At 38.9% G+C, this 15,212-nt stretch overlaps 1 protein-coding gene across 1 annotated transcript in view; it reads right to left on the bottom strand.

Moving 5' to 3' along the window:
- Nucleotides 1-6,402: 6,402 nt before the first annotated feature.
- Nucleotides 6,403-15,212, bottom strand: part of vps26bl (vacuolar protein sorting 26 homolog B, like) — a 16,101-nt gene continuing 7,291 nt past the window's right edge. The window contains exon 6 of the mRNA XM_086012870.1: nucleotides 6,403-10,585. Coding sequence (XP_085868996.1) covers nucleotides 10,457-10,585 — 129 coding nt within the window. The 3' untranslated portion in view covers nucleotides 6,403-10,456. The remainder of the gene's footprint in view (nucleotides 10,586-15,212) is intronic.

Raw genomic sequence — 15,212 nt, 5'->3', positions numbered from 1 at the left:
CAGGAGCGCTCAGGCAGTGTTGCATTCGCGGGAGTTGGAAATATTGGTTTCAACATAATCACTACAAAGAAAGGGACACATTGCAATCTAATGTGTAGTGGACAACAAACCAATCCTGCATTCTTTCTCTTTTTTTCGTACTTTCTTTCACACTAGTGAGACAAGACGTCGATAATTCTATTGAAATCATTTGTTTGTTTAATGTAACTAAATGCCCCATTTTAATTCATTTTATTTCTTTTCAAATATTTATACAATATTCGTAATTCGCTTCCACTTTAAATAATCCTTTATTTATTATATATATTATATATATCAAATTAAGTGTCGTTGACATGTATAAAATAAAATAACATGTAATGGTATTGGTTTAATTAAAAAAAAGAAAATCCCAAAAAATACATGAATTTTCAACAAATGTACAAAACTCAAATCAAAGACATCAATAAACAAACGCTTACATGTTTGCTATTATTCAATCAATCAACCAATCAATCAAATAATCAGTAAATTAATCAAGCAAAGGGTTTCATAAAAAAATGATAAAAGACAAAAAAGAATTACTTGCCACACATATACAACACCTGTGGGTGTAAGCACTAGTGAAGCAAGGCAATCATATTCAATTATTTTCTTGATCAAGTATAATAGTTTAAAAACTGTTGCCAAATTTTACTTTAAAAAGATAATTAAAAAGAACAAAATAATTATTTTTGAAAAAGCAGAATGCCTTATTAACATGTTTGAATAAAGTACAGTTATAGACCCTTTGCGTTATTGTACTTTAATGGAAAAAAACAGTTTATATAAAAAATAAACTTAAATTCGCAGAATTTTACAGTTTACTGATGATCACTTACCCATCCCACTGTCATCACTGTCTGCAGCCAACCACCCATCTATTGTTTTTAAGATAACAGAAATCCAGAGTCTGGAGTTAGGAATGTGATAAGAGAACATACAGTAGCACTCAGTAGACAAGTAGAAATTTTCTTCTGAAACTTTATTCACAGAGAGGAATGGGGGGGAAAGAAAACACATTTTGGAATGCACAATAACCTAAAGCAAGAAATAAATAACATACCTGAAAACAGCGATGCAAAGAGCAACATTCCAAAATACATTAAAGGCGGACAAATTGCGCATTCCCCCCCCACGATTTATAAAAATTTCCAAGTGTCTTAATAAAATGTCTGTAACATAATATTTCATCAAAACACCCTAAGAGTCAAGAAGTGTAATACACTTTACACACTGTATCTGAATCGACAAAATCAACTGTGGGCTACAAAGCATGGCACAACACAGGACTCTGGCCATCAGTTGAAAGTGGCTCTTAAACTTAAGACAGCCTAGAGTGAAACTCTGACGTTTATGTAAAATTAGCCCCACTATGGTGTGTACAGTTCTGAGGTTTGGCGTTCGATTCACGACTCCGGCCGGCCATGTTTTCAAGTTTCACTCCTACTTTCAAAAAACAAGCATATTAGGTTTAGTCCATCGGTGTGAGTATGAGTGATCGGTTGTCTACTGGTGCAACTGTAGCATTGTCCAAACCGTACACAAGACATATTTAGCTCTATTTTATTGTCATAGGAAGAATTGAGTAAGGAAAAGAGGATGACTTCAAGTTTCCCCAATCATATCTCTTTACATCTGCTCATTCTTGTTACAGACAAATGAGGATTGGCCTGTTTTACTTCTCTTGACATGTTTACAGGCCTTGGTGAGAGACTGCCTCAGACTGAAGATAAAAGTGAAGAGCCTTCGTAAATTCAGCCCTCAGAAAAACAATGTGCCACTGTTTTTTATTTGACTGACTAACAAAAGAAAGTTTAGTTCCTTGGCAATTTCCAAGAAAACAGGAAGTTGTTTTGTTATGGAATTTATGAGGAACTAAATAACCCCGAATCTACTTGACTAGAGCGCTTATTTAAATAACCTTCCCTTTTTTTTTCTCCTTTTGACTGACCCAAACATCCAGGACTGAAATGATCTCACATTGTTCTATAGTATGAATGCATTTAATTCAGTTGCAACAACTGTCGTCGGCAGATAATATTGTAGTCTGTTCCCGCAGTGTAATCTCTATTTTAAAAAGGTTTAGCAGCTTACACAAAGACAATAATCATGCAGGCAGAAGATGAGTCTGCAGCCAAACTAGGTTCTGTGACACTGCAGGCGCAGCTTTACCTCATGACAATATTCAAATGCCCATTTCCGGTGTAACATCATGTCATAATAATTAGCTCGCCTGGCTCACATTCGAGCGGTACTCGTTTTGGATCTTGAATCCAGCCTTTCCTTTATAGAGTTTTCATAGTCTTCCCATGCTCCGCCTGTTTTAGTCTCCAACAAATAAGATCCAAAAACAGGGTCAGCCACATCCATTGTTACAAGTGAATGGAATATTAATGAGGCGGATTCCACCCAAATGACTAATGAAGCCTGCTCGGATGACAGGCCAAGCGTCTTGCGTGTCTCCGTGGACTATGATGTTACCAGATGACACTGTGATCCGCGGTGAGTGTGGGAAACATTCAGAAGAGAACCTGGAGAGGTAAAAGCATGCACTGGTGAGGCGTGAAATGAAGGTCAGTTGCAGCAATACAGAGTATATGTGTGTGTCAATGAAAGGGAGGCCAGTGGAATGGTACACTCTTAAAAATGCTGGGTCAAAAGTAATCCAAATTGGGTGAAATAACGGCCCTTCCTGATGCAATCCACCCACTTTCTCTGACCTGGATTGGAATCGTGACACATCGATGACAATATGATAACATCAAAAGAGCTGTATCAAATATTTCCCTTGAGAAAGATAACATTGCTCCGTACTGCATCATAATCTTCATCTGTGCCTGATAGTGTGGTTACCTTAATTCATTACATGAGAACGTAAACAAATATTAGCAACAGCTCTCTGTTTGATACGGAGCCCCTAAGGTCATAACATGGAAGTAAAAAAACAACAACTTTGCATTCCTTCGCAAAGATTTGCGAGATAACGCAAAGTTTTTTGCGAGGGAAGGCATTTTTTAAAAATGCGTGTTTATGTACAGTACGGGTCATTTTCCGGAAAAACAAAAGCAACAAAGGGAGCGTTTTCAGCCGTGGGTGGGTTTAATGGAATTGCTTTGAAATTCGCTTGTAATACAAATACCTAAAATCAGTTTTTGATACTAAGCACGGTTTCTCCGTCTCTGACGTACTGTCGTCTCTCAAACAGCTGCGCATTAGAGGCTATGCTAGGCTAGCTGCTAAACTGACCCGAAGTCAACTGGCTCCGTAGTTTAATGCAGTACAGGGCTACACCACTACAGATTATTAATAATGAACTTATTGTACAGTATATTGAAAACTATCATTTGTCGTTCTGTTCATCTGCAACACCTATTATGCAGACATGAGGATACTGTGCAAGTGGTCATTTTTGTTGTAATTGGCGTGTGCAACTATGTCAGTGCCACATCAAAACACCCAACTGGCCCTCATCGCTCTCTTACCTTTTTCCAAAATGCTGTCCCATGATGTTGGTATAGTTTCCCCTTCATCCGAGTTGTACCAGGGCAAGGAACATCAGAGGAAGAAGAAAGATGAAAGTGTTGAGGGGGGAAAACAAATCTGATTAAAACTTTCAAAAGGAAAAAGCCATTTCAATTCAAAAAGAGTAACAGCAAAAAGACATCACTAAAAATATTCCACTGTGCATTTCACATTGACTGCATCAGCACTAGTAGTGATCCACCAAAAACAATATTTTGTCACATATTCTTTCGAGGTGTTGGAAAGTCTTTACCTACTTTCAGCAATTTGAAAATATTGTTTTATATTGTATTGGTCAATTGCCCGCAATTGCTTTTTTTTTTTTTAATAACCTGCATGCAGACAATGCACAGCATGCAAAAAGCCAAATATGTGAGCTTGCTGAAAGGAGGGTGGACAATGACAGCGTGGACATTTTTGGCTAATGTTAGCATTTAATGAGCGAACCTTCATAATTCTGTTAGCAAGCTACTGTGTACTGCTCAACAAATATAGCTTGAATTTTTGAAAGGCTTTTTATATCCAATTGTGTTTCACTTTTACAGAGTGGACATGTTAATCATAACATCCACACTCAGAATACATCCATCCATCCATTATCTACACCACTTATCCTCACAAGGGTCGCGGGCGTGCTGAAGCCTATCCTAGCTGTCTCCGGGCAGTAGGCGGGGGACACCCTGAATTGGTTGCCAGCTAATCACAGGGCACACAGAGACAAACAAACATACACAATCACTATCACACCTAGGGGCAATTTAGAGTGTCCAATCAACTTACCATGCATGTTTTTGGAATGTAGGAGGAAACGGGAGGAAACTGGAGTACCCGTAGAAAACCCACGCCAGGCACGGGGAGAACATACTAACTCCACACACAGGGAGGCCGGAGTCGGGATCGAACCCACGACCTCTAAACTGTGAGGTGGACGTGCTAACCAGTCGGCCACCGTGCCGCCCACTCAGAATACATGTACAGTATACACAATTTTATGAAATATACAAAATATAAGTGTCTATTCTGCAACTATCCCCTGTTTTAACCTCCATGAAAGATACGATGCTGGTACTAATGTGAGTGAAAACTTAAGAGGGTTTCTCAAAGTTCCAGTTTCTCCAGCAATCTGGTAAGTTACCCCATAATGACAAAGTGGACAGACATCTCAGGGACACGTGCAAAATGTTCAACATGGTTATGAAAAAAGAACATCCATCCATCCATTATCTATACCGCTTATCCTCACAAGGGTCGCGGGCGTGCTGGAGCCTATCCCAGCAGTCTTCGGGCAGCAGGCGGGGGACACCCTGAATCGGTTGCCAGCCAATCGCAGGGCACACAGAGACAAACATCCGCACTCACAATCACACCTAGGGGCAATTTAGAGTGTCCAATCAACCTACCATGCATGTTTTTGGAATGTGGGAGGAAACCGGAGTGCCCGGAGAAAACCCATGCAAGCACGGGGAGAACATGCAAACTCCACACAGGGAGGCCGGAGCCAGGATCGAACCCACGACCTCTGAACTGTGAGGCAGACGTGCTAACCAGTCGACCACCGTGCCGCCCGAAAAAAGAACATAGATGATGAAAATGTTTTTCTTTTTAAAATCGAATAACATGTTGTGGACTGTAAAAAGATTTAAAAATCTGTACGATTTAGCCGGTAGCAGAGCAGGGTGTGGTATATGCCAACGTACACCCAATTTAAAAAAAAGTATAAAATGGAGGAAATATTTTAAGACACTTATTGTACTGGTATGTGTGCAAAGGTTTAAAACCACTTGCAGTAGTACGGCCTCAGTATTATTTTGAGTGATTGTAATCATAATTACCCCGATGCTTACAGGACAGTTTATGCGTTTTTTTAATGTGTCATTTTATTTCATATTCCTTCGTTTCACTTTAGTTTAACATATTTTCTTTTTATTCATTGTTTCCGTAACCTGTATTGTCTGTTAATCAGTTTTTCCCAAAAGGAACTTCTACTGCTGAAGAGCCACAAACAATGTAATATGTGGAACACTCCTCCCCCAAATTTCTTGTTCTATTTCTATTTATTTGTTACATGTATTCACGTTCATGTCATCAATTGCCAATTGGTGCTATCGCTCAAAAAAGATGAACAGCACAATTCCCCGATAAAGCCATTTAATATTTTACGTGATACAAACCTGCCCTCTAGTGGTGTACAAAGGAAGCTCCACCAGTTATTTAAAGTACTCTACCTAGATTTTCCAAGAGCAAATTTCAAATCTTGAATATTAAACATGGGTATTGACCATATTCATCCACTTTCTTTACAAATGTGTGGTTTGCTGTTGAGCTGGATGGGGCCTATCATATCTGACAGGGGGAGAGGCAGCTGAACTGGTCTGTGACAAACAACCATTCACACTCACACATTCAATATCGGCAATTAGAGTCTTATCGCGAACCCAACGTGAACGTTGTAATGTGGCAGGAAGCCAGAGCACTTGGAGGAAACAAAACACACAGGAGGGCCCGAGGCGAAATTCGAACCAAAGATCCCTCAGCTGTGAGGCTCATGTGGTACTCTGAAATATCAAATAATTTCGGCAAATATAGCTTGATAGGAAACCCTCAAAAGCAGTGAGCAATTCAAATTCTGTTGTTCATCATTTGAGTCTATTGTGATGAAAATACCACCACAGTAATATGTTAATTTGAGACACAGCCTTGACAATGTAAGGACATGTACAGATTATGCAATGTAATCAACACAGAAAAGTTTTCCATTGCTCCCTTTAATTCAAAGTAAACTAACATACAAAATGATTTCAATCAGCTTCAAGAGAGAAGGAAAGGGAAATGTCATAAAAAATCAACAGCAGGGCATCATTTACATTGTTCATTTATATTTTATATTTATTCCTTTTCAATTTAAAAACAGGACAGCATTTACATTGTTCCTTTATACATTTATTCCATTTCAATGCAATATAACTCTTTTACAAACTGCATTGGACAGACTTCTGTCTGTACCAGGGCTGGAAAAAATAAAATTTACAACTAAAGAACAAAACAAATAAACACACTGTATACACAGCCAAGTTGATCCAGTTTTCTAGAATGTATTTTCAATATATTTTTTCAGTGAAGAATGAGAATCAATCAGCAAATTTAAGCACACACAAGTTAAAGGGCTACAATGAGTAAGTATAAACGTAGCCGCTTTCTTCTTAAAGTAGAAATCAACCCAAACATATTTTTTTCAAGAATATGTTCCCAGCAGGCCCACTAGTTTAAACACGACATTCTGATTAATTTTGCGTTGGTGGAAACGGCTGACCTGTTTTCTGAATCTGAGCCGTGATTGGTCGTTGTGAGCAGTTGTGATGTCATTTTCAGTCGACAGAAGACAAAATGCTGCTTAACTTATATTTCACAACCTCAAAATTAATCAGAATGCCCTGTTTCAACTAGTGGGCCTGCTGAGAACATATTCTTGAAAAAAATATGTTTGGGTTGACTTCCGCTTTAAGCAGAAAAATGCACCCGCTTTTATCCATCTTAGGTGACGGCCATTTTGTCATTTCTGTCGACTGAAAATGACACAAGAGTTGCTCAGGGCTCAGATATTGACCAATCACAGCTCACCTGTTTTCTGAAGCTGATCCATGATTGGTCCTTATCTGACCCCTGACCAACTGTGAGCAACTCAGTCGAGAGAATTGACAAAATGGCCGCCCCCTGAGATGGTTAAAAACAGGTGGATTTTTCATATTGCACAAAGGCAATATTAAACAGAATTCCTTGTTTCAACTAGTGGGCCTGCACAGAACATATTTGTGAAAAAAATGTTAGGGTTTACTTCCCCTTTAACTACTACAGTAGTACTACTACAGTACCGCTTTTGTGGAATATGAGTTGAGCAGCAAAATGTACTCGTTTTTAGCCATCTCCGGGGGCGGCCATTTTGTTTTCTGTTGACTGAAAATGACATCACAAATCCTCAGGGCTCAGGTAACAACCAATCACAGCTCAGCTTCAGAAAACAGGTAAGCCATGATTGGTCGTTACCTGGGTCCTGAGCAACTGTGATGTCATTTTCAGTTGACAAAAGTGACAAAATGGCCGCCCCCATAGATGGGTAAAAACGGGTGGATTAACTCTTATTCCACAAACGCAATATTTATCAGAATGCCTTGTTTCAACTACTGAACCTGCATAGAACATATTCTTGAAAAAAAAAAATGTTTGGGTTGAAAAAAAAAAAAAAAAAAAAAAAAAAAATCAAAAGATCACCAGTTAGATGTTTTATTTTGTGTTGCCCTTCTATTAGAAAAAAATAGTGCCACTATCTTTTTGAATCACACAGTGCAAGTTTGGGAAAAACAATATTTTATGTTCAACAATTATACATTTCAAAAGGTGGTTATTATAGCGTATGACAAAGAGCATAGCAAGAAGTAGCTCTGGTTTAAAAAGGTTGGTGACCCCTGATGTAGAATATCCAACAGAGAGCAATTGGCGCAACCCATCAGCATGACAGACACGACAATGTGCCTTTTTACTCGACTGACTAGTGTGAAATATAAAAATAGATGGAACTTCTATACAGTCCATTATGAAAGAAGTTCACAGTTAAGTCACTTCTGTACGGTACTTTTCTCAGAATGGGAAAGGAGAATAAAACATTTGTTCTGACTTCATGAAATGTGTTCCGAAGTAAATGATGACTTGGATTGTCAAAGGAACAGTGCAGTTTCGGTTGTGACCTGGCACTGCATCTGAAAATGCTTTTTGCCAATCAACCCTGAGGCAAAAAGCAGACAAAATATCAAAAGGTGGCCGCCAACAAAGAACGACTGACATCCCCCAAAAGCGTCTGGGTCGGTTTAGTCAATAACACTCGTGTAACACCATCCATAATCGATTGGAGGTGGTGGTCGCGATCCGAAGAGGTTAGTTACTACTTCAGTATAGAGAACACCAAAAAAGATCACAGTGCAAATAAGAGATCGGGACTTCAAAAGTAATCAGACCAAAAAAGCATGAAGCTCACAGTAGAGCTACAACTAACAATTTAGCAAATAGGTTTTCAAAGTGTGAAACATGTCTCCCCTAGGAGGTGTTGGTGCTGGAGATAAAAATCTTTAGTACTGACATAATGAGAACCCTAAGTTTTTTTGTTTTTTTTTAGGGTAGACTCACTATGCCACACTTTGAAATCCCCTGAAATTGTCATTTTATTAATGATTGATAGTAGATTATTTATTTTAACTCATTCACTGCCAGATATTTGCAGACCCTCTTTTACCCTAACGTTTGAAAAAAATATCAATAAATTCTTGGGATTGAACGGATGGTCTGTGAAAAAACAAGTAAATTCGTCAAAATGGCAGTTAATAATAGTGAATAACATGATTATCATTTGGTCTGTAAAACCAGAATAAAGTAAATAGGTAAGTATTTTTTATTAGAATCATTTAGAAATGAGAATATTTGCTTGTTAGTGAAATAAATTGTTGATTTCTTCACTGTCATTGTATTTTCCCCCCTTCAAATGTAAAGTGTCATATCGTCGCTGTCCTGTGAAAAACGCTTGTGCCCATTTTTTTTTTTCATTTTTATTTTTTACGTGAATAGTGTTTTGCCGTTACAGACATTGCATTCATGTGAAAAATTGTTAAAAAGTTCAAAAATTGGACAGGCATATTTTACACAGGACAGTGATATGTGTTTTGAGATAAAAGTGACATCTACACTAGGTAAGGCATTCAGCATATATGACGCTATTAAAAAAAATAGTCTTTTCTGTTTGGAATGTATGAAAATACTTAAGCATATTCAATTCATTTCCACTTGAACTCAAAGCGAATAAAAGTTGTTTCCAAGCCAGCGATTAAATGATTCATTGAAAAATGTGAGATTTATAGTTGACCACCGCTGCAGCACTAAATGGCTAGAATTCAAGGCCATGAGAGATGCACACGCACACACACTTTAGGTCAAAATGTATTTGAATTACATTCAAGTGCATGAAGAGGCAGGTTTGTAAAACAAATGGCAATTTCAAGATTTTTTTTTTTTTTTTTTCTTTTTAAATGGGCAGGAATTTATGCCTCGATCAAGCTATTATGAACCACCCCACACACACACACAATGGTTCCCACACTTCTTAACACTTACACTTAATAAATTTAACTTTTAAAATGCAAAATGAAGAATAAATACTGGGCTGATGATTAGACATTAAACTGTGTTTAAGTTATTTATTTTTAGCTTAAAATGGCTTACCAGAGTGCCGCGTCGCATTGTATCTTAAGGTATAATACTGGTGGATTAATGCGCCTTGTAAATCCTTGTCGTGGAAACCGAAACCAAATTGCCATGATTAGTGACTACCCTTCTTCTTCAGCAACAAGAACGGTATCGTGGGTAGAATGCACACACAATGTGGAAACAGGGATGTTTGCAGCGACAACCTCTAATGTTCATGGTCTCGGTTTTTGAAAAACAAATTTCTCCTCAAAAAGAAAAAAAAAGACAAAAAAAACCAAACACTTTACACAAGTCTGACTTCAACGAAATAAAAATTGCCTGAAAAATCGTGAAATAGCGAGGTAAACCCGCAATAGATGAAGTTATGGTCTTAAATGAAAACCCACGAAAGAGTGAAGCCGCACTAACCCAAGTAGCGAAGGAACACTGTTATTTTGTTTGGTTGGGGAAATTAGCCATCACAGTGAAATAAGTCTCCATTTGGTAAACTCCATCAATTTGGGACCTAAAGGTGTTCAAAACAAACAATGTAACTTGCAAGTACAATCTGAGCTTGTCCTTTTCCCTTGACACACACTTGCACAGTAAATAATTTCAGCACATTCTCTCCCGAAACACACAAACGATTTTCATATTCACAACTCGCTGCGGCAGTGGTCTGAGCTTTTTAGCTGTCCTTTTCATCAGCCTGGCTTTTCTCTGGATTGGAGGAGCCTTCGAAGCGTTGGGAGGCAAGGATGGCTTGATGAGACATGCTCTTCCTCGCAACGTCGCTTTTCCTCCACAGGGTGATTTCCTACACAACACATTTAACCATGACGGAAGTGACTCAGAGTGACTTGATGGACCTGATAAGATACTAATACTTTGTCAAAGGATAAACAGAAAACAGACTCATTTGTGAAACGTAGCGACAAAACAAAAAAGTTGTCCGTTACCAGAGTGTACTGTAATATAATTTTAATAAAAGTAATATAATTAGCCAAGGCGGCGGGCCCAAGGTAAGGAAAAGGGTGGTTGTGCAGATCATATAACAGCAGTTTTGTTGTGTGTTCAAATATGGAGATGAAAATTGTAAATGTGCCTTGCCATCAAAAAACGCTGTATTCTGCGTTTGTGGAAGATGAGTTAAGCAGAAAAGTCGAAAATATTTTTTTTATACATCTCAGGGGTGCGGCCATTTTAGCACTTGGTGTACACTAAAAACAACGACCAATCACAGCTGACCTGGTTTATGAGTTTGGTCATGTGATGTTTGCAAGGTTTATAGAACACACAAATGTAAGGATTTTTTTTTAAAGTTGATTACCCCTTGAATGAATAAACTGCTTCAATTTATTTTTAGAGAAACTAACAGAGGTGGGCGCACCTTAAATTTTGCCGGACCGTCATTCATCATTGGCCAGTGGCCGGGCCACCCGTCCGTCATTGTCAGTCAGTCATTATTTCAAGCCGACCAAATCTGTCATCGTCAGTGATCATCACTCCGTCATCGTTATTTTAACCATGCTTATGTCATCGCCAAATTACAGTGCGTCACAGCTATTAGGACTGTCAGCCATTTCTGTCATTGTCAGTCCGTTATCGTTATTTTAACAACGCGTTAGTCAGCGTTACATGACAGTTCGTCGCCACTATTTTAACTCATTCACTGCCACTGACGTATTTATTTGTGTTTTCACAGTCCAGCCATTCACTCCCAGGAACTTATTTATATTTTTTTCAAATGTTACGGTAAAAGAGGGTCTGAAAACGTCTGACAGTGAATGAATTAAGATCGAGAGACCTTTTTTTTTTTTCTTTCCTTCTTCATCTTGGCGCCATTGTGTTGGCATTAGTCAATAACTTGCTGCATACAACGTCACATGTAGGCGCAACGCAAGACACAGACAGACAAATAAAGTTAAAAATCAAAAAGAAACACCCACTTAAACACACAGAGGTGGGCATGACGGACGGGTACCCTGGCCGCTGACGGACCAGCAAAATTTAGGACAATGCCCACCTCTACACACGCGCGCTAGTTGGGCTCGTCAACTAGGACAACATATGAAAGCGTGTTTGAAAAAAATCGGAATTGAGCCGTTCGGACTGTCATAAAAAACAATCAGATACAGGTCGCATATGGGCAAAAAAATCCGATCTGGGTCGCATTAGCCTAACATGGTGCTAGCGAATGAGACCCTGCTGGACTGGTCGGTACAGTCGGTACCATTACTCATTACATTATTCATAATAAATGCCATGCATTGCATTGGAAAATGTATCAGAAATGTCCCGGCAGGTAAAATGAAGCTATCTGGCCTTTTTATACCTTTTGCCGGTTCCACAGTCAACATTGTGACAATGACATTGTCCCATATTGTTTTCATTTCACCAATCACCCCGATATGTGTGTGTGTGTGTGTGTGTGTGTGTGTGTGTGCTTGCGTGCGTGCGTGCGTGCAGGTGGGCATTGTACTAAATTTTGCTGGTCCGTCTGCGGCCAGGGTACCCGTCCGTCATTCATCAGTCCGTAATTTTTCGTGATAAAGTGAATTGTAATTGTCAGTCAGTCAGTCTGTCATTGAAGTCCGTCAGAAGTCCGTTGGTCCGTCAGTCGCCCCGCCAAAAAATGTCAGAAAAACAGGCGCCCGCCACTGACGGACTAACAGATTGACACAGACAGACGCGGTTAGTGACAATTACATTGACCGATGAAACCCCAATTCCGTAATTCGTCAGTCCATCTATTTTAAAAGGTGGCGGAGGGAAAGTGCTAGCAGCAGGGGGATCGAATGTAGAAAATTGTTTTGAGTAACACTATTGACTTTTTATTTTACTTTTATTTAATCCCACTTGAAACATGAAGCATAAATTGGACATTAATGGCGATCGTAGTAATTTAGCCATGGCTCAGATAGATTTTTTTACGCACGGTTATGACGTGACGTCGTTAGTGATGTCTCCATGAAATGAGATAATAAAGCCTTGCCTCATAATTTCCCCCAAATACTGTATTTATTTCTACCTGCTACCTAATCGCTTGAATGCCCCGACACGCTGGACCACATTTACTCGGGTGTGACGTCATCTCTTCTTCTGCGCAGGCGGGCCACTTTGACGACGCATGTGTTCATACAGCAGACAAGACAGAGGTCGCATTTTTAATGTAATATGAACGCTTACACAAAAAAAAATCTTGATTTTTTTTTGGGAGGCGGGGGGAGCAATTCTCTCTCTCTCTTGTTCTGTGGAACAAGATGCGTGATACATAATGCCGTGTTTAACCGACGAGTAAAATACAAAACGTTGAATAAATTGTAGACGGTTGAACGACTAGGCGCGCACATCCCTAGTAATTACATTCTTAAAATATTTAAATAACAAATTAAGGCATAAACATTATATAAATTAAGTATATTGAAACACGTTTTCAATATCTAACCCAAACCCAGATGATATGAGCCTCAATTTATTTTCTAGTTATCTCCATTAAATATTTCATGTATAGTTTCAAAACACAAACCCTCTGAATTATAAGAACAAGTAAAATAAAATAAAGCAATGGCATTCAAATTAAAATGATCATGTTAAGTACCTTCTCCCTCCACCAGCAACCGAAGTCTAGTGCAACTGGCTCAGAGAGGGTGACACCACCCACTCATAAGCAACCTACTCTCCAAGATGTCTTCCAACAGCATATGAAGTACCCATAGGACAGCAAAGATGCTAAAAGGCTCAACAGGGCAGTTGCAGAGTTTATCTGTATGGATCAAGTGCCAATATATTCAGTCGAGAAAGCTATTTAAGTTATTGTTCCCAAAGTCTGTTTCAAAATAAAGGAAAATATTGACATTTGAGTGTTTCACCTGTTTGCAAAAAGCATCGAAAAGTATCGAAAAATATCGAAACACATGTTGGTATCGGTATGGAAAGAGAAATTTGGTATCGTGACAACCCTGGTCAGTACTGACGCTGATAGTGATGATTCCGGTGACGGACAAAAACCCGCTTCCGTCGGTGCTTAGTCAGTCAGTTTTTTTAAAGTTTCCCGTCATTTGTCAGCAAAACGAGCGTCTGTTAGTGACAGATTGACGGACCTGCTGTCAGTACTGACGGAATGCCCACCTCTGCAAATTAAAAAGCATTTCGGAAACAGAACTGGGCTGTGTTCGGGTACATTTCATGGAGGATGGCTTTGTCAATTTAAGCTTTCACAGGCACTAAAAATACATTTTTTAAGCCACACACACATATTGGTCAGTCTGCCATTGAACGCTCTCTGGACGGCCACGAGGTTGCAGGGCATTGATTTATTGACTGATACAGAGTGCAGACATGCCGATAAGAGATAAAATAAACAGCATGGCCTTCATACAGCACAAAACTATCTTCGCCAATGGCAGGATGACTAAAGATATATGGTCGCGGTGGCGGAATCTTTATTTCTGGTCAATAAAAGCAAGACTGGTCGACTCGACATATCTGAGCCGGTCAGTTTTTTCTGACATGGATGTCATCAAATATAAGTTCAGATTCAGAACTAGACTGACTGAAAGTTTTGAGAATGTGGCAAGGATCTGCTTGTTACTTCCTTTGTCAATATTTGAGTTGTTAAACCGGAAGTCAACCCAAACATATTTTATCAGGCTCAGATTCAGAAAACAGCTCAGCCGTGATTGGTCATTGTGATGTCATTTTCAGTCGACAGAAGACAAAATGACCGCCCCCAGAGATGGTTAAAAACGAATGCTTTTTGCAGCTAAATTTATATTCCACAAACGCAAAATTAATAAGAATGCCGCGTTTCAACTAGTGGGCCAGCTGGGATTATATTCTTGAAAAAAATATGTTAGGGTTGACTACTTTATTATGCAAATACATGTGCATACAATTTTATTGTAAGATATTCTTTTGGTGGAATCTATTGCATTTGCATAAACAACATCTATGGATCTGTTTCTTGAAATACATGTTTAATGTATAGTTTAAACCAGGGGTCTTCAATCCTGTTCCTGGAGGTTCGATGTCCGACCTGTTTTCTCATCTCTCCCTGCAGAAACACACCTGACTCAAATGATCAGGTAATCAGCAAGGTCTGCAGAAGTTGGATAATGATCTCGATCATTTCAATCAGGTGTGTTGCAGCAGGGAGAGACTGGGAAAACAGAAAGGACAGCGGCCCTTGAGGAACAGGATTGAAGAGCCATGGTTTATGTGTTTGTAGGGAAGGTGATAACTTACTGACTTCCTACATTTAAAAAGGTCTCCCTTTAATTAGAGAGTCAAATTAGGTTCTGAGGATTACTTAGACATGTAGAAAATGGAAATACTTGTTCTTTATTTTTTTTTCTAAAAGGATAGTTCATTAAATATAAATACCCCCATTTATTTGTATTGCTTTGCATTAAATAAGGGGGAAAAGATTAACTTATTATTTC

Source organism: Filicampus tigris, chromosome 17, assembly GCF_054856515.1.
Source record: "Filicampus tigris isolate MCC_2025a chromosome 17, RoL_Ftig_1.0, whole genome shotgun sequence".
In the NCBI taxonomy this organism is placed as follows: domain Eukaryota; kingdom Metazoa; phylum Chordata; class Actinopteri; order Syngnathiformes; family Syngnathidae; genus Filicampus; species Filicampus tigris.
The sequence above is the reverse complement of the archived record's forward strand: the minus strand, read 5'-3'. Positions and strand labels throughout refer to the sequence as shown.